General features: G+C 31.9%; 1 protein-coding gene and 1 non-coding gene across 4 annotated transcripts in view; one reads left to right on the forward strand and one right to left on the reverse strand.

Moving 5' to 3' along the window:
• LOC725024 (autophagy-related protein 16-1) overlaps positions 1 to 26,957 on the reverse strand; it is a 572,103-nt gene that overhangs the window by 55,014 nt on the left and 490,132 nt on the right. For 2 of the 3 annotated variants that reach the window (XM_026442878.1, XM_026442879.1), the window contains 3 exons: positions 25,426 to 25,510; positions 24,982 to 25,128; positions 6,822 to 6,965 (listed from right to left, as the gene is read on the reverse strand). In XM_026442878.1, coding sequence (XP_026298663.1) covers positions 6,869 to 6,965; positions 24,982 to 25,128; positions 25,426 to 25,510 — 329 coding nt within the window. In that variant the 3' untranslated portion in view covers positions 6,822 to 6,868. The remainder of the gene's footprint in view (positions 1 to 6,821; positions 6,966 to 24,981; positions 25,129 to 25,425; positions 25,511 to 26,957) is intronic. The other variant, XM_026442880.1, reaches the window with a different exon arrangement.
• On the forward strand, positions 20,433 to 20,505 carry TRNAR-CCU. Its single transcript has one exon. It is a non-coding gene; the product is annotated as a tRNA-Arg (tRNA).

Genomic DNA, 26,957 nt, shown 5'->3' on the forward strand with positions numbered 1-26,957 from the left:
ATGAAAAACAAATATGTGTATGAAGTAAATTTATTTTGTGAATTATTTGTTTGTCAAGTGGTTCAATTGTTTCAATTAATAAAGGTGAAGAAAATTTTATTTCACGGAAATGAGAATTAGAAAAGTACATAGAGAGAATATACTTTGGCCTGGATAAAAGAAAAGTAAAGAAGGAAAGGATAATAGAGAATAGAAAATAATAGAAATTCTGTATAGAAAAACTTTATCTTTATTTTTTCGAAATAAGATAACAAATAAAATACTAATATAATAGAAACTAGATACTAAATGATATTACTCAAGATAAAATATAGGAAATAAAAGAAAATATAAATTTAAAATAAGATTCAAACATTATAAATTATAAAATACAAATAATTTTTATAAATTTCTTTTAAATGTAAGTATTTCAACACATTTATTTTTTTACACTTTACAATAAATTGTATAATAAAAATAAAAATCATTCCATGAAAAAGACATTTATTTACATAAATCTGTAGTTTTCATCCAATAGTTAGATTACATTAAGACAAACAACATTAAAAAAAAATTGGAGAGAAGGGGATAGAAGAAAAAATGATCGTATTTCTTTTGTAAACGTCTTTTATAGCATGGATTTTCAAAGTTTTATAATTTGTAAGAAACACTCCTTTGTTAGAAAACACGAGAACGTCGACTACAAACGATGGTCTATTTTAAATGTTGGTTGCTTATTTTAAAAAGGAGAGAAAGGAAAAAAACAAAAGATAAAGTATGATGGCTTGTCTCTTTAATATGAAAGAACCTTTCATTTCGTGGTAAATCAAAGTTTTCTCCGAGTACAGATGGTGCATTTGGAATTTTTAAAAGGAAGAAGGTATGCGGTACACTCAGATCTTTGCTACTTATCCAGAAACATCTTCGAATAAAAACTCTTTTCGCGAATCTTTGTCGTTCATAACAAAGAAATTTCTTTCGCGCTATACGAATACCAAGTTGGGAAGAACTAAAATTCAAGAATGAAGATAGAACATTTTTTTTTTAAATCAAATTTTGTTGTTATAAAATGAATAAATATTTAGAAAAATATTTAAAAAAAAGTGGAAACATTCAAGATTGATGCTGAAACTAAATAAAATTTTATAATATTATTCATTTCGTTCAATTATCAATAACTAAAATTGTAAGAATTAAAAAAAAGAATTTTATTTCACTTAAAATTTTTAAAGTCTTCAATTTTTCTTCGATAAATTTTTTTTAATAAAATTGCACAAGTATTATTAAGAAAAGTTGTGATGATCTTTCTAATATAATGTGAAATTAAACAAGAGTCATTAGAAAATAATTTTTTTTTTTTTTGTATATTTTATATATTCTTTTAGTGTAATTCTTTCGACAATTTTTGAAGAAAATATTCTTAGAATTTCATTACAATGTAGATCACAAAAGATCAATCAATCACATCACTGTCGATTAATCTAACAATCTAAGAATTAATAAATATAGGTATGTATGGGTTTGATTAAAAATGTGCACCACTTTTTAAAAAATACAAGAAGAAAACGTTTAATATATATATATATATAATATATTGCGAACAGTGTATACAATGTCTCCGCTGAAATAAATGTAAAATGTAAATAGAATAACGGTATAGATTTATGTTCATATTGTTCATATGACGGGGAAAGAATTATGTAACAAGTTGGACGCAATTTGCATTTAAAGAACAAACTTACATTCAGATTATATACTCTACAAACGATATTATAATCCTCATCGGTTTACGTATAATATATGTATATATATAAAAAGAAAAAGAGATATTAGTCTATTAGTGGAGCAAAACACAATCGATCCTATATATTTTATAAATTCTACTTTTGAGATCAATGAGATGATTAATCGAGTAAACAAGACGAATCACTGTTTGTTTAATTATTAAAGGAAATCTCCAAGTCCTCAATTGGATAAACCGATGATGTTACAACAATTATATATTGTAATTAATTCTATGCTTGAATACAATGTGATGATTTACAAAACTTAAATGCTAAAAATAATATCATTTAATTATAATGTAATCGGTTTCATCTAATAATAAAGAAATACTAATTATTCAATATTTATATATACCAAAATCCATACGTAACATTTAACTTATCCACAAAACGTATTTTCTTAATGTTGTTGTTGATCATAGGCTTACACTATAAATGATGATCAAAGGACTCTGAGAGGAAAAAACGTGCTAAAAATGTAGACAACAGTGAGTGAAAACTTGATGAATCACATTTTCCAATTTTTACACAATAGCACATTTAAAGTTGGACTTGTCAAATTATTACATACAGATATGATTTATAAATCAGAGATGAATTCTTGAAACCTGATGATTTTGAGATTCGTAAGATTTTGTGAGATCTCAAAATTCTCGAAAACCTAGGATATTTATTATTATTATTATTAATATTATTATTATTACTTTCTAAAAAGTATTTACAGCTTCGAAAGTTATTTTTATTTCGTTTCACTGGATCGTGGAAACGTTCGAGAGAGAGAAAAATATTTTCTATCGAGATAGAAAAGTATTCTTGTCTCTTTTATGATGTCTTAAGTTTTTATATACGCCTTCAGAGCATCCTTCAGAGATTCCACGACAGTTAATCGGGCACTTTTATTTATTATTATTATTATTATTATATCTTTGCTACATATTTAAATTTTAATAAATATTTAGAATTTTTCAAAATCGTTATCAGCTTATGTATAAATGTAAGTTATTTATATAATTATTATCTGTATTTTCGAGAATTTCGAATTACAAAAATAGCAAAATATTTCAAAGATTCGAGAAATTCGAATCTTTTTGAATTTCGAAGAGTTTCGAGTTATCCATCCCTAATTCAAATCATTATATTTTGAAATTTCTCAGTTTTTCATTTTTTTCTTTTTTTGCATTTTCATTAAAGCGCGCTTTTTCTTTTGATTGTTAAATCGTACGTAAAAAAATAGAAAATGGACAAATGGTTGTATCATCAAGTTTTCCTCCTGTTGTCTTTAAATATTTCATACAAAAGCTGATATGAAATATAAAACAAGGCCGCAAAGAAATTTATGATCATCATGATGTATCGTATCAGTGTCTTCTCGTGTGCTTGTTGTTGTTGTTGTTGTTGTTGTGTGTATTCGAATTAACAAAAACACGTATCAAAAATATGAAAAACTATACACGTTGGCATTTCCGCATTTATTATCGACAAACATTGTCATAAATTTCTATACTTACACTTAGAGCCCTTCGATCTTGGCCCTGTATTCCTATAGAAAGCATTCGCTTAAACAACTATTGTGCAATATGGCGTAATGCGGCCATCTGTTATTAAATTGTGCACAAACTAAGAGGATATAAGTGGACAGTGTGTAAAATTCAGCACAAATTTTTTTTTTCCCCATTAGTGAGTGTAATAAACGAAAATTGTTAGAAGGTATACGATGTACGAGACATTTCACGTGAAATTATACGTAAACAATTTCTTTCGAACTCGGTGTAATTTGTGGTATAAAATTTTATTAATCTAAATAGAGCCCTTAATATTTAAAATATAGCCTCTCGTTATACGATTTTTAATCACTGCATTAATAATTCTCATATTTTTAGGGAATAATTACGATAAATATCGAAATCGAACACAATCTCTTTTTAATTATTTTTGGTAAAAATTACATATATCACGATTTCGATCCTATTCATGAAAATATCAATTTTCATGCATTTTTTCATAGGATGGATAAGTTAAAGATGTAATAGATTTTTACGTGCCTAAGAATATATTTCAGTGATGAAATTTTATGAATTAAATGAGAATTCTTTTATATGGAAATTCTTCTCTAAAAATCGACGAGGTATATTTTTCAAAGTTATCTTATTATTTAGGTCCACTGTTTTATAACATTTTCTATACCGTGAAGAAAATAGAAAGATTTTTAAAAGAGGAGATATATAAGATAAAAAAGAAAAGAAAATAAAAAAAAACTAGATATATTTAAAAGTAAAAAAAAGCATAAGTATTTCACAGATTTAAAAATAAATAATTAATGAAAAGTAATCGTTCAGGAATATTTAAAGAGATATTTAAAAGATATTCCTGAAATTGGGAAAAATTGAATAAATTGTTAGAAAGACAGATTTCGTTTACACTGATTGTGTTATTATCTTTTTTATTTTTTTTTTTTATTTTTAACGAATGATATTTAACAATCATTCTTTTTTTTTTTCTTTCAATCTTATCTTCAAATAAAATTATAATTAGATGTAATATTTGTAATATTAAAAATAAGATTTCTTTATTTATTACGATTATTAATATAATATTATAATAGAGAATATCTATTATATTATAAATTTTATATAATGCAAAATAGCAATCGATTGCAATTTTTGAGCATAATTAAAAATTGGCAGCACTAATAATAATCGTAAAACTATTAGCTACCGAAAATTAATAATTAAGTTAATATTATATCATCTTAATATTAGATTAGTATTAACGTTAACAATATTTTATCTTATATTATCACTAGATATTAATATTAATGAGTTTATAATTGAATATTTAAAAAAAAAAAATTATAATAGGCAGAAAAAAGTGCGATTTATTTAAAACATTTAAACGTATACGATTTTTTAGAAAGAAAATGTGACATATAATTAAGGATACAAATATCACGTATAATTCAAAAAATATGAATAATTGAAATTCTTATTGTTAGAACACTTAATCGATAGAAAAAAACGAATCGAAAAATTCAGACTTGACACTGATATATCGGTTTTCAATAATTGCTGTAAAAAAAAAAAAAAGAAGAAATAACAGACAATCCTTTGTTTAAAAGTGCAATAAATAAAAGATCATCGTATCTTTTCGAGATAAATCAAGTGTAATATCAACCAGAATATCAAAAAATCTCTGTTCTTATTAAATTTACACTTAAAAAATTGTGAACTGCAACACGTAAGAAGCTCGCAAAGATATCAGTCTATTCGCATATTCAATATTTAATTTTTATTAACAATAACTCCCTTATCTTGAGCTAAAAATATTTAAACATTGAACCGGCTATTATTAAATATCACGAGTTCTCGAAGTTTATTAATCATATCGTATCGAACGTGAAATGTCCCGTACTACGGTTAATTATTCATTTTTTTTTTAAAAACCAAAAAAAAAGAGAGAAAGAAAGAAAGAAAAAGTGAAAAGAAATACAAAATCGAGGGAAAAGTATATATTATTCGTCACGTAATCGTCGATCAAACTTTGTATAATGCAATTTACTCAGTATCAGTATTAGAACTTTATTGTGCTTCTCCGTTTAAAACGGAGTACATCCACTCTTCCGCCCTATATCAGACTTACGATAAAAACGTTCAAAACTCGCTGACGTTGGAGAACTTCGAGTAGACTCGATTTCACGGTTGCTTCGGCAATTAACAAACTTGTTCTATGGACCGACTCGCACACAGATTTTTTTTTTTCTTTTTTTTCATTTTCCATCCACATCAGAGATAGTAACATAGAAAACACATTGCTCGTGACCCGTGTGATTAATCATCGCGCCAAGATCGGTTCACAGACGAATCAGAATTTTTCGTTCGATCGAGCTCTCAATATTTTAGACCGTTTCAGAAATTTCTTCTCGTTTCTTCGATTTGTAATAAAAATCTTTTGTAATACACGTTAATGTTACACCGTTTATAAAATTTTATACATTTTATACACAGAATATTCTAAGTATCGGAATTCTATCTATCTAATTCTTTTTTCTTTTTCTTCAATATCGAGTTTTTCCAAAAGGATTTAAAAATAAAATCATTTATGGAGACTCGTATCGAGTCATTCGATTATTCTATTCGATATACAGAGTGAAAATTCTTTTTTATTAAAAAATTGAATTTCAATTTTCGTATAAATATTTCACAAAAATAACCTGTTAATAGTTCATTCTTATTGAAAATTTCTTATCGTATGTACAATATAATATCGAATTACCGTATAATTACAAATCCGTAATCTAATCGACTTATTAATTTTCTAATTTAATAAATTGTTTCTTGATAAAAAGCACCGAAGAAAAGAAACCATTTATCGTTCAACGAGTTATTGGAAAGCTTGCGTGGAAAAAAAGCTCGCATGCAAACAACGAGAAGAAATTTAAAAGACGGTCTCGCGAATGGAAGAAGAAGAAAAAGAAATGTGTCGAGCCAGGTGTCGAGAAAGAAAGAAAGAAGGAACCGTGTTTTATAGGTTTCTCGCGAGAAGTAATCCAACAGGAGCGATCTCGTCTCGACCGACACGGACGATTGAAACGCGAGAAATAGTCTCTTAGAAGTAAAAGGAGTGTATTCTAGCGAATCTCGAAGAAAAAAAAAAAAGGGGGATAACTACGATAATTCTGAGTGGAACGTGGTTGGTTCGAGAGAGGAGGAGAGGGGGTTGATGCGAGGGCGCCGGTATTACCCTAAAAAAGGGAGGGAGGGAGGGGAGGGGATCTTTACAACCTCGGGCAAGAGGGCAACAACAATCATCGCAGCATTTTATGTACAATAATATCCACCAGTGAATTTGTTCATCGCGGTGGCCACGCTTTGTACAACCTCTGGAAACGGTTATTTCTTTACAAACCCGTGCGCCCGCAACGGGGGTCGTCTCTCCTTTGTGCTCTCGAACCTCTCTCTCTCTCTCTCTCTCCTTCTATGGGGCTGCTGCGCGCCACGGATTTTTACATTTCTCGATTCGACGAAAGTTTCGCTCTCGAAAAAAACGAAAGAACAAGCTGACCTTCGTTACGCGAGACAATCGTGTCTATCCTGGGATTGTTTGTCCTGTTAAACGTGGTCGCCCCATATTGTCACCGTTTTTGCACGGTCCACAGATGCGAAATAGGTGCCGTGCGGATGCCAAGAAACTGCTGTCACCACAGCTCTGAAAAGTGTAACAATTAGATCAATTAGATTAGACTCTGTTTTTTCTTGTTCTAGCTTTGTTTTTCATTGTTTTCGTTGTGCGTATTGTCGTGGCTCGATTTGTCGATTTGCGAGGAATAGAAAAAAAGAAAAAAAATGGAAACTTGTATCTCGAAATTTATCAGTTTGCGAAAATATCTCGATTTTTAATAAATTCGAATTCAATTTCGAGAATGTTAATTATAGTCTATATATATATATATATTCTGTTACTTAGAATCATAGTAATCAAAATTACAATATAAAAAAGTCAAATAAAGTTAAAATAATTACAATTATTAATTCAATATAAAATAACATTTAAGAGATATTCAGCTTAATTGAATTATATATACATTTTCGTACTTTAAACAAATCGAATCAAATCGCATCACAAGAGTATCGAAAACAATGGAGCAGAGGCAATGCATAATGCTACGTAATAATATCGTAATAAACCTCGTTAAATCCTACTGAAAGTTTCGACACGAAAAAAAAAAAAAAAAACAACAGAGAAAAGCAAGATCGACAATATGAGAGCAAAAGGGAATCTCTGAAAGACGCTGAATGATCTCTTCCCAAGTTATTGTAATTCGAGATCAATTATAAAAAGAATCTTCGATTCGAATTAATCGATCATTGATTGTTGCAAAAGGCCACGATCTGGACGTAAGCAAACCCGCCACCCCCGCCATTTTGTCCCCGCGAGAAAGCAGGCAAATATGTCGTCGGACACACAGTTTGATTCGAGTTGGCCGGCCATACCCGTTCTCCAATGTTTCCCCGTCCCTATTGTTTTTTGCCGAGCGGTAAATACGTGGCGCGGGGGATTGTCGTGGAAACTCCGTTTCCATCCGACAACTGTGAATCGACATAATGCGATGAAGGACACGGTCTTAATTAGGATGACTGAATATCATCATTGTTCCTGTGCCTCTGTTGCGAATGGCGAAAAGAAAAATGGAAAGCGGATTGGGGGAGAGGGGGGGATTTTCACAAGATCCGATATAGGATTTTTTATTTGTACTGGTTTAGATGGGTGGTAATAATTGTACGGATGGATTAAACGAATAATGAGGGAGATTAAATGATTATTTTTAATTGTTTGAACTAGATATGAATAATTGATCTTTGGAATTAGGATTGAATTGTAATTATTATTCTCTATAATTGTATTGTTTTTTTTTTATTTTAAGTTGGTAGTAATCAGAGATATGTATATATATATAGGATGTCTATAGTAATAATTGTAATAAGAGAAATTGAATACTTGTCTAATTTCTTTTATGTATTCAAGTTTAATTTTAAAATAAATTCAGATTTAATATCTGTGTAAAAATTGGAATATTTATATATGCAAGAACTTTTAAATGTAATTATCTCAGAACTTGTTACTATATTATTTTAATGCAAGTTTTTTTTAATGCTATGTATTTTTTAATCCTTTTTATTATGGGTGATAAAATCAATATTAATATTGTTCTTATAACGTTGAAATATAAATTTTTTTTTAGATTATATATACATTTATTGGAGCAAAATAAAATAGGATTAACCTATTTAAAAATCTATTAAAAAAAATTTTTTTTTTTCTTTTTCAAAATTTTCGCCAATCTTATCTAAACCAAACAATTCTATATATATAATCTCACATCTCAGAATACAACGTGGATCATTTATCACGTCAAAAGCGTGTCTTTCTTATTACACACTTACAACTTTATATATCCTCCGAAAAAAAAAAATCTCTATCATATCGTAAAGGGGGAGGAAAAAAAAAAAAGATATATCATTCCATTTCTCGGAAAAAGAATAAACGTAACTTTCACATCCAGAGAATATAAACCCTCTATAAAGATATTATTATCTCTATATTCTTCTTTCCTATCTTTCAAGTTGAAAAAGAATTTTTATTCTTAAAAATCAAAAGCTTTCGAAATTGTTAAAAGCGGCCACGTTTAACGCGCCACCTTGGAAAATCTGGGATGGCGCAAACCGCTAAAGATTTCATTTGAATGTGGAAATACACGGTGGCGCGTAATTTTCTGGCCGGAGCGGCTTCGCCCATGCAGCAAAAGGTCTATAAAACCTGAATTCCCAAGGGTGATTCACGGGGCTCCGTGGAATCGTAAAAGGGTGTTTCTACGCGAGGACAAACGTGGTGAAAATGACATACCTTTTGCGTCTCGGGTAAAACTTTGGCGTAAAATGCGTTGTTTATTTTCGGATATACTGTAAAGATCAAGCGGAAATGACGTGTTAAAGAGAAATTTGATTCGTGGAAATATGATTACAAAAAAGTTTACATTCCCATTTTCGAAATTTGTTGAATATATCTGAGATAGAGAAACGTATGTGTATTAAGTTAAAAAATAATTTGTTTGTTAATACTTTACTTGGTAAATTTGCCAAATATATATTTTTTGATTTATTTAATTTAATTTTTTTTTCATAATATTCTGAAAAATATATGCACACGGGTCGATTATTTTTTGACCTCGATATCAGGAGGAAACTTCTGCTCTTTACGATGTAGAATGTAGACTGGAATAAGTGGAGTTTCAATTATCATTTGTTCAAATACAGAAATTTTGAGTTCTTTCATTTTTTGAAAAAAAAAAAAAATAAATAAATAAATTTGCTAGGTTGAATTTTTCTTTTTTTTTTTTTTTTTTTAATGTAATATGATTATAGCACGAAAGGGAATTTTGAAAAGCAAATCAGAGATGCAGAAGATGTAACGATATTTTTTAATTTAAGGTCTCATTTTGAAGTAAAAAGAAATTTAAAATTTAAAAATTATTTATATGAATTTGATTAATTATTAAGTAGATACGAATGAATAATAATCGAAATGAATAACAAAATGTTCTATGTGTAAGAATAAATATTAAACGTGGAATAGAATATGTTCATTTTTTTACTAAAATTCTCGAAAAACCAAATTCGATATTTACCTTAAATCCTCTCGAAAACAAGCCTTGACTTGAACAAAATTTCATCCTACGTTTTCGATTTATTCTTTTTATAACAAATAAAATTACTCTCTTCTTAATTGCATATAGGAATGCCTTGTATTTTGATTTAAAAAATTCGAAATGACTTTTCATTTTGTAGGAACATAAATTACTTTTGAAGTATTTATGATTTCCTCTCGCCGTGTTTAATTCGTTAACAAAATTAAATAAAATTATGCAATGAACGTAGTTATTTTAATATCTTAATTATATTAAAATAAGAGAATTATTTGCAATTTTCTTTGTAAATATTCTCACGTATATATCTTTTTTTTTTTTTTTTTTTTTATCCTGAACTTATGATTAAGCTGTTAAAAACTCACAAAGTCAAAGTAAAAATTTCGAGTTCAGTTGCTGACAACATTCTGCATACTAAACCAGGTCACTTGCGATATGATGGATTGATGTTGCAACGTAGAAAAACTGACCAACAGAAAAACATTTCGGTACGTTATTTTTTGACGACATCCACACCATTCCTTTTTGCATATACTTTTATATATTTTATTTGTGCATAAATAACAGGCTGCTTGAAAAAAGAGCAAAGAATATTTATCAATTTCAAACACAATTTCAAATATATTTTTCATTAAATAATATTGAATATCGTGAATTATTAAAATGTATTCAATAAGTAGAAATCGTAAATAAATTATTATAAATGGAATATCGCATAAAAATCGTATAGAAATAGAAACGAAAATTAAGAATATTTTTCTTCTCCCCGTTTCAAATCTCATTTTAAATAAATCAATATTAATTTGTTATATATATGGTTTTTATGTACGTTGTCAGTCGATTTAATACCGTTATCATCTGCCGCTATTTTCAATATTTGTATCGTAAATAATAGAAGGAAAAGAATAAAATTAATACGAAAATTATTGGAAATAAATTTCTTTGCTCAGAATTTTATTTATAACTTTTTTGAAGCTGAAAAATTAAATGCTTTTCAATATCTTTCAACGATCATGAATTAATTTATTGTACAAGAAAATATGTCGCGTCCAATATAACCAATTTAACTTTTTTAAGAAAACTTGTTGAATTTACTGTAGTAGATGTTGAAGTTTGGAGGTATTTAATTCAACACGATGGAAGGTTATCACATTTTAGGAAACATGTTGAGGAGTTTTTAAGTAACCGATATCTCTGTTGGATCACGGGCTTAAGCTTGGCACCACGTTTTCTAGACTTTTATATATTTACAGAGCCAAGTTAAATTTGTTGCGTAAGAAGAATCTGTTTAAAATTAGATAGATTTTAAAATATTTTATTATTTCTTAAAAATCACTTCATTTTTTCGAATAGCATTTTTCCATTTTATGCCAATAATTTTAATAATAATTTAATATGATAAAAGTTTAGAAGAATCATTTTCAAAATATACAATATACTGATTACAATTTTAGATTTATAATTTCTTAACTAATAAAATAAACTAATAAATGTAATTAAAAAAACAAGTCTAATCAAAATTAATATTTAATTTAACATAACTTATTGATTTATTAAATTCAATTGTTGTAATTCTTGCAACTATTCTTTAAATAAGATTCACAAAAGAAAAAACTAGAAACATTTTTCTGATTTTACACATTTCATACATTTCCTTTGAAAACTACAATCTACTTATTTTCTTTTCCAATTAGAAAATATAATCCCTAATAAAAATATTGAACAAGAATTGAACATAAATTAAATCCAAACTTCTTGAAAATCAAAAATACGAGAATATTGTTAAGCAAGAATCGAAAACGATAAATCTTAAAAAAGAAAATATAGAATATGCATACCCCGACGTGTCTACGTGCACGAGTACGTAAATTTCGCGTTGCTGACGAAAAGGCAGCCTCTTATAGGATGAAACAACAAGTACAGGTCGGAAAAGGAGAAAAAAGTGTAGCTAGGAACGTGCGTCGCGACGACCGCCCGTCGTGCACAACGATGGCCGTCGCCGCCCGCAGCCAGTGCTACCAACCGCGACAGCTATATTTCTCGAAGTGTCTCGGGATACCTTTGCGAGTAGGTAGCCAGCCACCTATGTGGTGTGTATTGCGAGCGTGATAAAAGGGACCTATCCATTTTTGCCGAAGGAGCGTGGAAATAAGCTTTCTCGAACGACATTTCCAACCGTTACCTCACCCTCCACTCTCCACCCTCCACCCTTTGTTTCTCTTTTCCTTTCATTGCGCTGCATTTCGGCTCGGCTGCCCTCCCCTCCTCTCCATCCCTCTCCTCCTCGCGTGTGGCGAGCGCGATTTAACCGAGAGAAAACGGCGGGGTGAAATGGGAAAAAGGGGGTTAGACTAACCGAATGGAAGGAAACGGGGAAGTAATATCGTGACAATTATCCAATCGCTTCGTTCTAACTGGACCGAGTGTTATTCTATAATTGCCAGTGTTTTTTCTTTTTTTTTTTTTTTTTTTGGCGAGAAACTGGATCGTTGGGATAAATGAAGTATGGAGAAGGGGAGTTTGATTAACTTTTTAAGATTCTTTTTTTTTAGAACCAGAGATGATTTCGGTAATAATTTTTTTTTAGACAATCTTTTGATTTGTTATTTATAAATTTTATTATTAATCTTAAATTTGAAGGACGACTTTATTTTACGATTAATTTATTATACAATGTTTTTTGCTTTTTCTAATTCATTTATATAGTCTTATCGGATATCAGAGAAAAATTTGTTTTTAAAAATCTACTAAATCTAATAAAAGGGAAAAAATTAATACGAAAATACATAAGTTATACTCTCTAATCTTGAAGAAAAAAAATTCTAATTTTCTTTCTCCAAAACAAAGACCTATAGAATCGTTGGCAGTTGGATCTTTATAAAACCATAGATTATCATGTAAGGGTCAACGGAGAATGGCGTACTGCGAAAACCACTAGCAAACAATTAGAAGGGAATGAGGAAGGGAAATGCAAAGTGAAACGTATCCGCGAGGAGAACCACCCAGGATTTCAGATTTCACCTTGGGGCGATGGATTATGCGGAGCGCGGAATTGCAAGAAATAGAATATATCGCTGCCGGAGGATCATCGTTTAAGGAAAGAAGAGCATCGGAGGATCAATTTCTCGTCTATTTTTTAACGCGTTTTCGTTCATCCGAGAGAGAATAATTAACAATTGACAACATGAAATGTTTCACTTATATTGAATACGAATTCGATTTAAATTCGATCGATATAAATCAATTTATCGAATATTAAATATTGGAATAATACGCACAGTTGTGATTCTGAAATATTTTTTTCTATTTATTGGTTCCATGTTCTTTTTATTCCAATTATAATTAAGATATAACACGTAGATATTTATATAATCTTTCTGTCGAATATTTTGTAACGTAATGTACCTGAAATTTCTATTCCTGGATGACGAATTTCGTTAAATCAATAATCCAAAGCATCTCCAACATTTACCAGTAATAAATTTTAATTACGGGAAAGAATTATTGCCGGCCGTGAAATTCATATGGGATCGGTAATTATTAAGTTTGTTGATTTACAAGAGACAGTCGAGGCGTGTTATTAAAAAAACGAAAAATATGATTTATATCGCGTGGAAATATTGTCGAAACATTGTTTTATAAATACCTAACAGGCGGGAGCCGGTCAATTTACTCTTTGGCAATGCGTCTTTTATCATACTTAGCAGCTCCTTTGTAATATGTCAGTGCAAAATGATGAGCACCACCTGTTGACACAGTCGACGTAGGCGATGCCTCAAGGCGATAAATTTACAGTACAAGCAAAATGAGAATCTTAACGCAACTAACCGTAAAACGTAATCGTTCATTGCATGGGAACATGTTGACATGGAATGTATTCTGAATTTTCATGGAAGAAATTTTTTTTTTTTTATTTATTAAGGATCATCGAAATCGTTTTAGAAATATCTATAAAAGAAAATTATTCCATAATTATAAAAGAGAGATTCAAATTTTTATAATTTATGAATATATTTGAATATTTTTAATTTAAAAATATTAAATACCTGTGCATTCATATTTTATATATATATAATCTAAATGAATTATATATTCAAATGTTAACTTTAAACAGTAAGAAAAGCATTAATTTCAAACATGTTTCTATTATATAATTCAACTATTATTCTACAGTATTAATATTAGAAACTTTCCCATATTCCAGTATCTTTAAAAGAAAATTTTATGTGAACGAGATTTAAACAAGAAATTAAATGAACCTCACTTCTAAAAACCAGATTTTCAACTTTAACAACGAAATCCATCTTCCATACAATCTCAACTGTAATACCAAAATGAATTTAATCCACTGTGAAAGAAAAGAAAAAAAAAAAAGAAAATTCACTCTCTCTATATACACATATTCCTGAAAATATCAACATCAACACGCAACACTCGTCGCATTGAGGAATACATCCATTGCTACAATCGCATTAAAATAGCCGTATTATTCTCGTCCCAAACGTCTTCCCTTACGCTCAATGCTGAATGAAATACGGGCAAGGAAATCGAGTGGATCCAACGCGGCATTGAATCGAACAAACGAACATCCTCGCGAACACACAGCCCCATAAGTCGCTACGCCCGATTACGTCCTCCCCTCCCCTCGCGTGTTTAACACGAAAGAAGGAATAGGATTCATAGACATAGCGTAGGAGTAGTCTAGCGGGCGACAATTCTGCGAGGAATTCCTGCCTGTTATCGGGACAATCGTGTGTATCACTGCCATCAATCTACGTTGGCCGCGAGCGACGCGTATCTGAATGCTCGCTCGGCCATGAACAGTGGCGCCTAATGGCGCGCGCTCATTGACGTTACAGCCGCGACGTACGGAACGACAATACGCACGATGATTAGATCGGCGTCGTTCTCACGCGCCAAATGACGCGAGACCGCTGCCGCAAAGAAGAAAACGTCCACTCCTCGCGACACACGGTTGCGCGCAGCCGGCTTTCAATAATAAGCGGAATAAATTTCCCCTGTGAAAGGGGGGGAGGTTGGCTATTATTAGAGATGGATTTATATTTGGAGAGATCTAAGATGTTCCTCGTCAATACGGAGGTATTATAGAGATGGTAAGAGATGGTATACGTACGCGTTTGATAATCATCGGTGTATAGCAGCTTTGAAAAGGTCTGGCGGGACAGATTTTATTCGGAATTTTATTATTGTTATGTATGAGCGTTGTAACGCGGAATGAATTGGAAACTGAACGTTCGGAAGTGGAATCTATTGGAACGAGAGAATGGTAAACGTCTTTGTTGTAATAATTTCTCAATGACGCTTGTTGGAGAATTCTTTTTCTTGCTTATGCGTGTACTTGTTTATTGATAGAATAGAATTTTCTAAAAATTTTTAAATTATTCGAAAGAAGAATTATTTATACATAAGATCGCGAGTTTAATATAAAAAAAAATAATATTATCGAGAACGAAGAAGAATTATTCGCGAGAACAAAGTTTAAGCGAATAATTATCATCCGCAAATATCTCTATAATTCTCGTACATAATTCGAAACGGAGGCCGAAATTTCCATTCAAACATAACTGTGTAACTGCGAGTACACACGCAGTTCCTTGCGTACGTATTTGTGTGTGTATTTAAGCGGGGCCGGGCTCGAGAGAGGGCAAAATCCGAAAGCGCAAGGCGAGGTAAACATATTACGTACATAAACGATCAAACGGAACGATCGTGACAATGAATCCACCTCTATAACACAAACTCCTTCACTTAACCCGGCGCCCGCTCCGGTTACGCTTCCATATTTGATTCGAATTCACGCCTGGTCGACCCATCTTCTCTATATTGAATATTTTCCAATTTTAGGAATTTAATGGACGGCAAAATTCCACTCCTTTAAACGTCTTGGAATATAATATAACGTTTCATTTCACAGATAAAGGTGAATTTACACTTTGATAACGGTTCATCCACCCATAATCAACGAATATGAAAATATTGGGTTGGCAACTAAGTAATTGCGGATTTTTTTTAGAAAATCAAAGACAATTTTTTCATGGAACTAAATAACTTTATTCTGTAATGTGTTGCCCATTTTGATCAATGACTTTTTGCCATCTTTCAGGCAGCATCATAATCCCACGTTCATAAAACTTGGGGTTTTTATTAGCAAGAAACTGAATCAGATACGATTCGATATCATCATCATTATTGAAATTTTTACCATTCAAGGAGTTTTGTAAAGATCGAAACAAAAAGTAATCAGATGGTGCAAGGTCAGGACTATATGGTGGATGTGGCAAAACATCCCAACCAAGCTCCAATAATTTTTGCCGAGTGACCAAAGATGTGTGTGGCCTTGCATCGTCATGATGGAATATAACACCTTTTCGATTTGTCAATTCGGGCCGCTTTTCTTCAACTGCATTGTTTAATTTCGTTAGTTATTCAATGTAGACAACAGAATTGATCGTTCGATTGGGTGGTAAGGATTCAAAATAGACAATTCCTTTGTAATCCCACTAAACTGATAACAAAACCTTCTTTCGACGAATACCAGCTTTTGATGTTGTTTGAGCAGGTTCACGTGGCCTGCTCCACCATCTTTTCCGCTTGATATTGTTGTAAACAACCCATTTTTCATCGCCAGTTATCAGTCGTTTTAAAAATGGATCATTTTCATTACGTTTCTTTAGCAAATCGCAGCTGTTAACGCGTTGCGTTAAATGCTTTTCTTTCAGTTCGCGAGGAACCCATGTATCGAGTTTTTGAACATAGCCAAGTTGTTTTAAGTGGTTTTCAATGCATGTATGCGATACATGAAGCTTCTCTGCAATCTCACGAGTTGTACTGTGACGATCCGAATCGATTATTGCTTTGATTAGGTCGTCATCAACTTCAACTGAAATCCGCAATTACTTAGTTGCCAACCCAATACGTCTAATCGTTTCTATTCCTTTTATACAATATTTAATTAAAGCTATTAAAGTCTTTACACGATTTTCATGATGCTTTCTTATGTTGCTAGCACAGTAGAAAAAGTAGAAGAGATTGATTCTACCTGTTTAATTTGGATGAAATGATGAAAATCAAGCGGATGCACGTGTAAATTCGCCTTAAAGTTGTTGGGAATGCATGAATAGATGGTACAACGTTGAATACTTGGGCGCGAGATCGATGCGGTGCATACATCCACGTTGCTCCATTATTTCCACGTTAGTTTACCATCCGTTAGCGAAACTTTTCGGTTACCTCTCGTGTTCTTTTTAATTCCTTAACATGCGATACGCCAACGTTTCGGTTTCTGTTTAGCAACCTGTTTCTTTTTCTCTTCCCTTCCTTGCTTTTCTCTTTTTTTCGTACGCGAAACGGAGGAAAAAATTTCCGGATTGAGTTGTGAATGGTGCAGTTTGTTGAAGAAATGGTAAAAAAAAAAAAAAGAAAAGAAAAATCCAAATAAAATTCGAATAATGGAGAAACTTTATTTCTCGTGAGAAATTGTGCGGATTGAAATGGCGAGATTTTTTAAAAGGAATTAAAAAATTTTGTAGAGGCGTAATTAAGCGAAGAAAAAAATTCGAGTACATCGAAAATTTTATGCACGATTGATTATGATTACACACACACATACAACTCGTCGTTACGCTATTATAAAATTACAACATTTTATTTCAATTTTCGATACATTTTACTCCCATTACGCGTTACATTTTACGGAATAATTATATAGATAAACGACGACAAGGACTTCCTCGAATATTATAGTTATTGGATCTCCTTTGGAGCACGGGAGACGAAACGAATTCAATCATAGAAGACTTCAGGTAGGGGGTTAACAGGAAGCGAAGAATCTGACGGTTAATAAAACTTCCTACTTGATTATTACGCGTAACGACGCGGATCGAAAGGGGAGATTTATGCTAATCCGATAGGAATATAATATGAGGATATTGTGGAATCGAATATCATAGAAATTAGCCTCATCGCCCGTGATAGAGATAACCATGTAACAGTAGCCTTTTAGCAACTTTTTATTTCGAGAACACCGAAATTATGGTAAATTATAAAGTGAAACGAGGGAGGAGGCCCGTTGGCGTTACTTCGGGTGAAGCAGCCGCTTCTAACTTTTTATATATCGATTTATAGCTGTTCTAAGTATCAGCGCGAAAGATAAGAGGGAGATACGCATGATCTATGATACGTTGTTACGAATTCATTTATCGAATATTAATACACCTTCCTCGGAATAAACTCCGTGGAATAGCAAAAGATTCGAACAAGCTTGATCATAGTAACATCTCTCTCTTTGTTCCAAAAATAATTAAACTTGATTTAGCCTCTTATTCTATAATTCCAGCTGAGAATATCAACGCATTTCATCATTATACTTTTACAACGACTATTTTTAAAAAAGAGAGAGAAAGATAAAATCGTGTTAAAAATAAATCTTAATTAATCCGTTTATACACGCAGTATTAAAAATCAAACCGATTATTCGATTACCTCGTTAAATAAAGAAAAAAAAAAAGATTCGATGCCAGAGTAACCGCTAAAAAATAGTCTAACTTGAGGTTTATATCGAGGGTTGATCATCAATAGGGAAAAGGAAAGGGAAGAATGGTCGAGAGGGGATGGAAATATGAGGCAGAGAGGGTGGAAGGAGAGGAGGGCTGACGTATATATCCGTACCAGCTGCCGACTGCCCTGTTCACGAAGAGGGGGGAGGTCAGGGAAATGGGAAAAACAGATAAAGAGGTAGCCGTCTTGCCAGCCTTTCGAAGATACGACGAAGATAAATGGCATAATATCGGTGGCTGGGATCCGATCATTGGCCCAGAAAACGAAATCGAGTGTTAGGCGGCAATTGATCTGGCACGATGCTTCATTACATCGGGGCGCGACAATGAAATCCGTTTGATACTCGTCGAAATGGCTTGTATGTTACGCGAGCCCTGTAATCTCTTTTTCTTCCTTCACTCTTGACGTTTGTTTACCGTTCGTCTTTCTTCTTTTTCTTCGAGGAGGGAGGAAGGTAGGTGAATTTTCATTACGGCGTATCGACTAACGGTCGCGTTTAATTCCTTGGTGATATTGATTTCTTACCGTTGCTGTCGATAGAGACGAGGGATAAGGTATGCGAAGGGTTGGAGCGGATAAGATGTGTTGTGAAATAGATTGGTGTGATTGGATTATTGGAAAAGCGAGTCCATTTTTGGAAAATTGAGGATTTATGTGTTTAATTAAAAATAAGTGAATGATGGTATTGTTATTTAATGGTAAATTGAAGAAACAATGAGTGATAAATAAATATTTTGTTTCTAGATTTGAAGAGAGAACTTGGGTGAAATATTGTTAGTTTTTTTGATATTATGTCTGAATCAAATGCAAACTTTCAAATATTTGAATAAAAAGAAATGGAATAATGTCATTTTTCTAATAAAAGGTTTAATTAAAAGCAGAAAAAAATTGAATGTGGTTTCATGTGTTTGAAGTAGTTTCAATGCTACTGATTCAAATTTTTTCCCTTTTTTTTTTTTTTTTTTGGTTTGAATTGAAAACTTGATAACCACGAGTATTTCCGACATCTCAACATTTTTTTATGAAAATCTAAAACGTTTACTTAATTTAAAATCAAACAATTCCAACATGTTGCGAATTGACCGATAGTACGAACAGTTCTCCACAAACTATTCTTCAACAATCACTTGAAACAAATGGAAAAGCTTTAAAAGTTTGAACACGTTTTAAGTGATATCAAGAATGTTTCTGTTTGCACTTCACTCAAATTCGTTCAAAAACACTTTTTTTTTTAAAACTTTTCAACTTAATTAATTATCACAAAAAAACGAGAAGTATCTTTCTCGAATATTTTGAATCTAATCTTTGGAAAGATAAAAATATAAATATCCTTTTCATCTCCAAGAAAATTATAAATTTATTGGACAGGATCTAATAGAATAAAATGACTACAATCAATGGAAAAGAATTGTATATTGAACAGTGATAAATTCATTGTTGCATTTCGTTGGACAATGTAATAATAATCGATCCAACAAATTTACGAATACATCAAATAATTATCGTTGTTTTTACGACATCTGTAAATATCTACTCGACAAAGTCGTAAAACATCGCCGTAAATCGTCGACCATTTCGCTACTGACAGTTTTACCATTTATCAGCAACGCACTTTATTAAAAGGACCTCAAGATTGAATAAGAGAGAATAAGAGAGAACGAGTGTTAAAGTGATTCTCATATATTTTTGTGTTTGATGATGTAATATAGCATTTGTACAAAGCTAGAAACTCGATCCTATGATTAATATCGACTGTGACATTGAATTTTCATCGAAATTTATTTGAAGAATCATCCGTTAAAAATATTTGTCCAATATTTTCTCGATTTAATTTTAAATTTCATTCATATCGATGTTATCAGCAGTTTAAACGATCTGAATAATAATTGGCAACAGCCTCTGTGGCCTAATGGATAAGGCATCGGTCTCCTAAACCGGGGATTGTGGGTTCGAGTCCCACCAGAGGTAATCATTTAATTATAATTTTTGAAGTTTAAGCATAATATTTCTGTGATAAATAATTAACTTGAAATGGTTGAAATAATTGCTTCAAATTTATCTAAAAACCAGAGACTTTAACTTCACTTTATTACTACTCGTATTTAATTTCATTCAGTTTTGCTAAAAATATTTTTCTCTCGCATTCCTTCCAATGTCAATAATTAATATAATATTTGCTTCCTCGTCGTACAATTTAATTTCAAAAATTTATAACCAATCAAACCACAAGGACATGGCATTATTTATATATTGCATACCTTGCATTAACCAATTTTATCATTTTCAGGTTCGTGGTAAATATAGAAAACCATATCCCGTGGCGATAATAACGGTAGAACATCGAAGTAAATCCTCGAGAAAAATCAACTTCCTCGCGTCACATTCCAATACGTGTTCCATCTATCGGACGCCTGTGCGTTCGAAACATCTTGCGTGGTATTTCAGCAACGTTCGTTTGATATTAAACGAACCGTTGATTTATACATCGATTATTCATATTTTCGAATTCCCTGCACAATGAAACAGACAATTGTAATTTATTACCAACCAGTAAACTCTCTTTTCAACACTTCGAACGGTTATCCTCCTCGTAAAATCGTGCGAATCGATAAGAATTCGAGAATTGGCGGGAATTTTGAACAGAAGCTGAACGAGAAGAGGCCGCGCCCTTTCGCGGCATCCTTCCTTACACCTGCGATAGAGATCGGTTCGAAAGGGAACGCTTTTGAAACGCAACGAGAGAGAAAAAAGGACCATGAAACGTACTAATCGAACCACTTCCTTAGGGGTCCAGTTATACCCCTCTAACTATCGCGGTAAGCCATCGAAACTCGTAAAGTGCAAGACAAAATCGCCATAAATGCGTGCGTGACTGAAATATGGCGCAGTAATGTTTATGAGATGCTGTTACTTGTCAGTTACCGCTGAAAAGAATAATAACCCGCGCCTGTTACCACGCCTCGGTACGCACTTATTTATTAATAACAAGTTACACAAATCAAGGTATCGCTAGGCTGCCACGGAATGATAGCCTTTATTCCCCGACTCCTCGAGGGTACCCACGTGGGAAAAACCATTGTGCAAAGCAGAACACTTCCTCCCATTTTCCGCATTCTGGCATGCCTATATACACTTAATTTATTATCAACTTAATTATTATTTCCTCAGAATCGATGGAATAATTTCCTCGATAATTTCCCAGATCTATCCATCAATATTTCTTATTGTGTAAAATAATTACACAAAAATGTTTTATCAATTTCTTTTCTTCTTTTTCTCTATCAGGAATTTATTTCCACCTCCTTACAATTTTTCTACCCCGTTCGTCGAAGAAATCGACGCTTCGAAAGCAAAGAAATCCGATTCCGTGGGGAGGGGAAAGGAAGGATTGCGGCTCGGTAATCTGTTAACTCGCGGTTGCATATCGTAGATGCTTGCTTGCGTGCCACGGATCTGTTCCTCCGCGGATCTCTCTCTCTCTCTCTCTCTCTCTCTCGCGTTAATCCGACTTCGATATCCCAGGCATCGCACATCCGCAGTTTCGAGGGGCGCGCCGATTAAATATCGGTATACGTTTCCAACTTGTAACTCGTCGATCGCGAGGGAAGGTATGTGTATGCGCGGGGAGGGGGGAGAGAGAGAGAGAGGGCGAGGCGGTTATTAAGTTAGTCTCGGGGGATTCGTTGGGCGGCGCAACGTATGAATTACACGTGTATGATGATCCCGGCTCCGTCGATATCCGTCGAACGATCATGGGAAATATCTCGCTGTGTGTGGGGCAGGGGGGGGGGTGATGAGGACCGAAGGGTGGATGCTCCCCTTCGATGGGTGAAAGTAATAACAGTGAGACGTGCGCGTACACAACGGCGAAATCACGCACGCTGACCAGCTTCAGCTTCAGCGTCGAGAGATGCTGGTGGACCCAGGCCTCCCTCCCTCCTCTACGTGACCGGTGCTCCGAGCTATTTTTCGATACGACCGGCACTTAGGTGCACGCCGGCCGCAACAACCGCCCGTCTCTCCTTGAGCGGAAAGGGGATCCTCCTCCTCCTCCTCCTCTTCCGCCGCGAGTAGGATCACAGACACAGCGTCCTTGGGAAACTCGAGGGGGAGGGAGGCGAGGACGAGGCTAGGAGGGATAATTGTGGGACGGATCTGTATCTACCGTGAAATTCGAGTGAAAACGATCGCGATGACTGAGGTCGGTGAATGAGAGGCGAGGGTGGTTCAGCTACTTCTCGCTCGCCACCCTTTTCCTTCTTCGTTGTCGAGAGAGAGAGAGAGAGAGAGAGAGAGAGAGAGAGAGAGAGAGAGAGAGAGAGAGAGAGAGAGAGAGAGAGAGAGAGAGAGAGAGAGAGAGAGGAGAGTGTTATTCGCTCGATGATGATGTTGTCGCGATTTTCGTGATGGAAATGTTGGTTAATGTGTAGGGGATGGAGATGGAACGGTTGGAGGATTTCTTTTTTTTTTGGTTGGTGAAATATTATGATGAGAGAAAGAGGGAAAGGGGAGTGTGAAAATGATGAATTCTTATCCGCGGCGTTTCAAAACGCGTGTAATATTGTTTCGTCGAGGGGGTGAGGATTTTGCGCGAAAAGGTGAAATGGTATAATAATGGAAGAAGTTATTATATACGTTGCTTTTCATAATATTGAATCAATTGAATGGTTTTAGAGATGGATTGTTTCATAGATCGTTTGGAAAAATATTCCTGGAAATCGATGAACAAGATTACGTTCGTTATTAGAGTTTAAAGATACTTTCGTTCATTATGAATAAATTATAAAAAAAAACTATTTTTATTGAAAAATTTTGATGAAATAGTAAGTTCAAAATAATCTGAATCCGTGTGTACAAATTATGATAATATTTGATTGTACAAGAAATGAATCTTATTGGATGAAATTCTTAAAATCTCTTAAAATCTTATTGTATAAAAAAATATATTTTTATCGAAAATTTTGATAATAATTGATAAGAATTGTAGATGGACGCCAAAATTGAATTCGAATGCTTGCAAGTATTAAAATATTAAATTCAAAATAATCTGAACCCGTTTGTACAAATTACGATTACCACAGTAATATTTGATTATACAAGAAATGAATCTTATTGTATAAAAAAATATATTTTTATCGAAAATTTTGATAATAAAAGAATTGTAGATGGAGTACACCAAAATCAAATTCGAATGCTTGTAAGTATTAAAATATTAAATTCAAAATAATCTGAACCCATTTGTACAAATTACGATACCGTGACAATATTTGATTATACAAGAAATGAATCTTATTGTAAAAAAAAATATATTTTTATTGAAAAATTTCGAAAATTTTGATAATAAAAGAATTGTAGACAGAGTATGCCCAAATTAAATTCGAATGCTTGTAAATATTAAAATATTAAATTCAAAATAATTTGAACCCGTGTGTACAAATTATGATAATATTTAATTATACAAGAAATGAATCTTACGCTTACAAACGCTCGATGCGACAGTTTGAATTGCGGTAGCCGACACTGTGGCTCGAAGAAGTTGCTGGCATCCAGACTATCGTATAAATTTGCGATATCCCATATACATATATCTATATATCTATTATATACATATATATATACATATGCATGTATAAAAATATTATATGTGCGGGATATACGGTGGAATAGGCGGGCGTGTCCAAGGATATATATATATAAAGGTTGGAGGAGGAAATCGGGTCACGCCGAAATATTTTTCCGCGCCTTTCCACTTCAGGTTAGGGGATGTGAGCGCACGAATTATAGAACGTGAAGTTTCTGTAAAGCACTCGAAGAAGCTTGCTACAATTATGACCGGCTTGACGCTTTTATGGAAACAAAGTTTTGGAGGTGGTAAATTTTAATGTTTAATTATATAATGGAATTTGTAAATTGAAAATATAACATCATCGTGTTTCGCGAATTGATTAATTTTGAACGGTAAATGTTGGAGGATTTTAATCTTCTTTAATTAATATTATTAATTTTAATCTCCTAAATGATATAATTTATTAATTTACGTAAGATCGTTTTCTTTTCATCGTTTTCTTTCATTGTTGAAAAAGATTCGTTTGTTCGAGTGATATTCTTTTAATTGGTTGGAATTGAATAATTTTAACTGTGAATTATATTTCTTTTGGGATTAAATACAATGACCTAATTTAATAGTAGAATTAATGGCTTATGTATCCATTTAAATATTAATTTAAATAGGTATTTTAAATATTTCAAATTTATATATATTATGGTAATTGGAACATTATAATGAAATATGTGTAAGTAATTACTTTTGTTTTCTTAATAAAATATATTTTAATCTCTTAACTTTTTCAAAAATGTCTACATATTTTCGATGATTATAAGTAAAAAAATACGAAGATCGTAATTTTTTATAAATTCTAGTAATTAACAAGGGGAGATACTTACGAATGGTTTTTCAACACAGTCTCAATCGTGTTAGTGGCGACAGACCAAATGAAAACGGACCCGTCTGAAGAACCAACCGCTATGTACTGACCATCTGGACTAAAAGTAGCTCGTGTCCAGTCGAAACCGACTTTAAACCCATCGGCGCTGAAAAAGAAAAAAAATGAAACTAATTTCATTTCAATAATTATTAAAAAGTTAATTTTGAATATTTTGTCAACGAAACTTTTGAAAGACTAATAATCCTGAACGATTAAAAAATAATTATTTGTTAAAATTAATTTTCCTTTTTCTTTTAATGAATTATTAGAAATTATTTAAAATATAGTAATTTTGATCATGAATGATTCACAATTGGCTAAAACTAATTTATCATCAAGTTACTACGAAATATAAAATAAAAATCTGTTTTTGCCTTAATTTTTTTCTATAAAAGCCACTTACCTAAATGATCCAATGATCTTCTTCATCCGCAGATCGATGAGTTTCAATGTATCATCTCTGACACAGCTCAAAAGGTAATTTGCATCTACGAACAATCAGATATCCCTACTTAAATTGAATTAAAGTTTAATTAATTGCGTTGATATGATTGTAAAAGGATGATAAAAGAAGAAAAAAAGGAATTTACAGCTTCTTCATATCACACAATTCGTTTGTTGAAGATTACACTTTCGAGAGATCTCTAAAGAAATTCAAACCATTTTTCATTTAAATAAATAACATATTAATCGAAACAAAAAATTGTTCAAATGCATTAAATATATTAATTATTAAAACTTTCTTTTTCTTTATCATATAAAAAATTTAAATAAATAATCTATTAAATTCAAATTGTGTGACAAAATTTTTCGTGAATTCGTGTTACAATGGCAACGAAGAAAGAAATACTTTAGCTCCTTGAAATTTATAAAAAAAAAAAAGGTAAGTAAGTAAGTAAGTAAGTAAGTAAATAAATAACTCTTTTTTCGAGATATATAAATCTTATAGGGAGACGTTCGAGAAAGGTTTCATTGTGAATCTAGCGGCCATTTCCCAAGGAATGGTATATTATACTTTAATGGAAGTATACATAATGTATTACGGTGAATGATAAAGGAAAAGCATTAGAGTGGCGCAATGTAATCGAGCAGAATTTTACAGTCTTAGCGATATCGTTTCGAATTTTAGTTTTATGTCGCCGAAATTACTCGAGTGCACCTTTCTTCGAAGAAGAATTCTTTGGCAAGTTGATCTTTCCAAAAGAGGCGTGATTTTTCCAATTGTAATAAAATTGTTTTAAATCATCAATTTAAATGTGGCCTAGAATTAAATTAATCACAGCAATAGGATAAATGTGAATAAATTACATCACAAATAATTTAAACAACAATTTACGTGAGAAAATAAATGTAAAATTTTTCCACTTGTCCTTGAAATTCAAATTTTATAAATTTTGGCGAAAATTTTCTTATGTTCAACGATCATATAATTCGTAAAAATTTGAAACTTCAGTAAACGATCATAAATTTAATTTTTTATAATTTCACAAAAAAGTACACGAGATTTGATAATAAATTTTATGGAAATTTTCAAAATTAATTATCAAAGTGTATCAAAGTATAATATATTTGCGCTTTATAGTTTATTCAAAAACTTAAAAAAAAGGTATTTTACTTTTTAATTATTTTATTTTCCCCATTTCTATCGATTAAGATTTTCATTTTTTAAGATTTTATCGAACACGATAAACCGTTTAACTACGTGTAACGGTAACGATAATACTCAGCTTTAATTAATTCCAGATTAACAGAAATATTTTGAAACCTCATAATAGCGTAATTCGAATAATAATTCGAATTGAATTACAAGTTGCGCGAATTTCGAACAAAAGATATTAAATCTCGCGCGGGATAATATTTTTTAAACAATGATAAAATCTTTCCAATGATAAAACCTTTTAATTATGAAATATAACGTAAAGAAAAAGAAAGAAA

Source organism: Apis mellifera, linkage group LG9 (genome assembly GCF_003254395.2).
Source record: "Apis mellifera strain DH4 linkage group LG9, Amel_HAv3.1, whole genome shotgun sequence".
NCBI classification, from domain to species: Eukaryota; Metazoa; Arthropoda; class Insecta; order Hymenoptera; family Apidae; genus Apis; species Apis mellifera.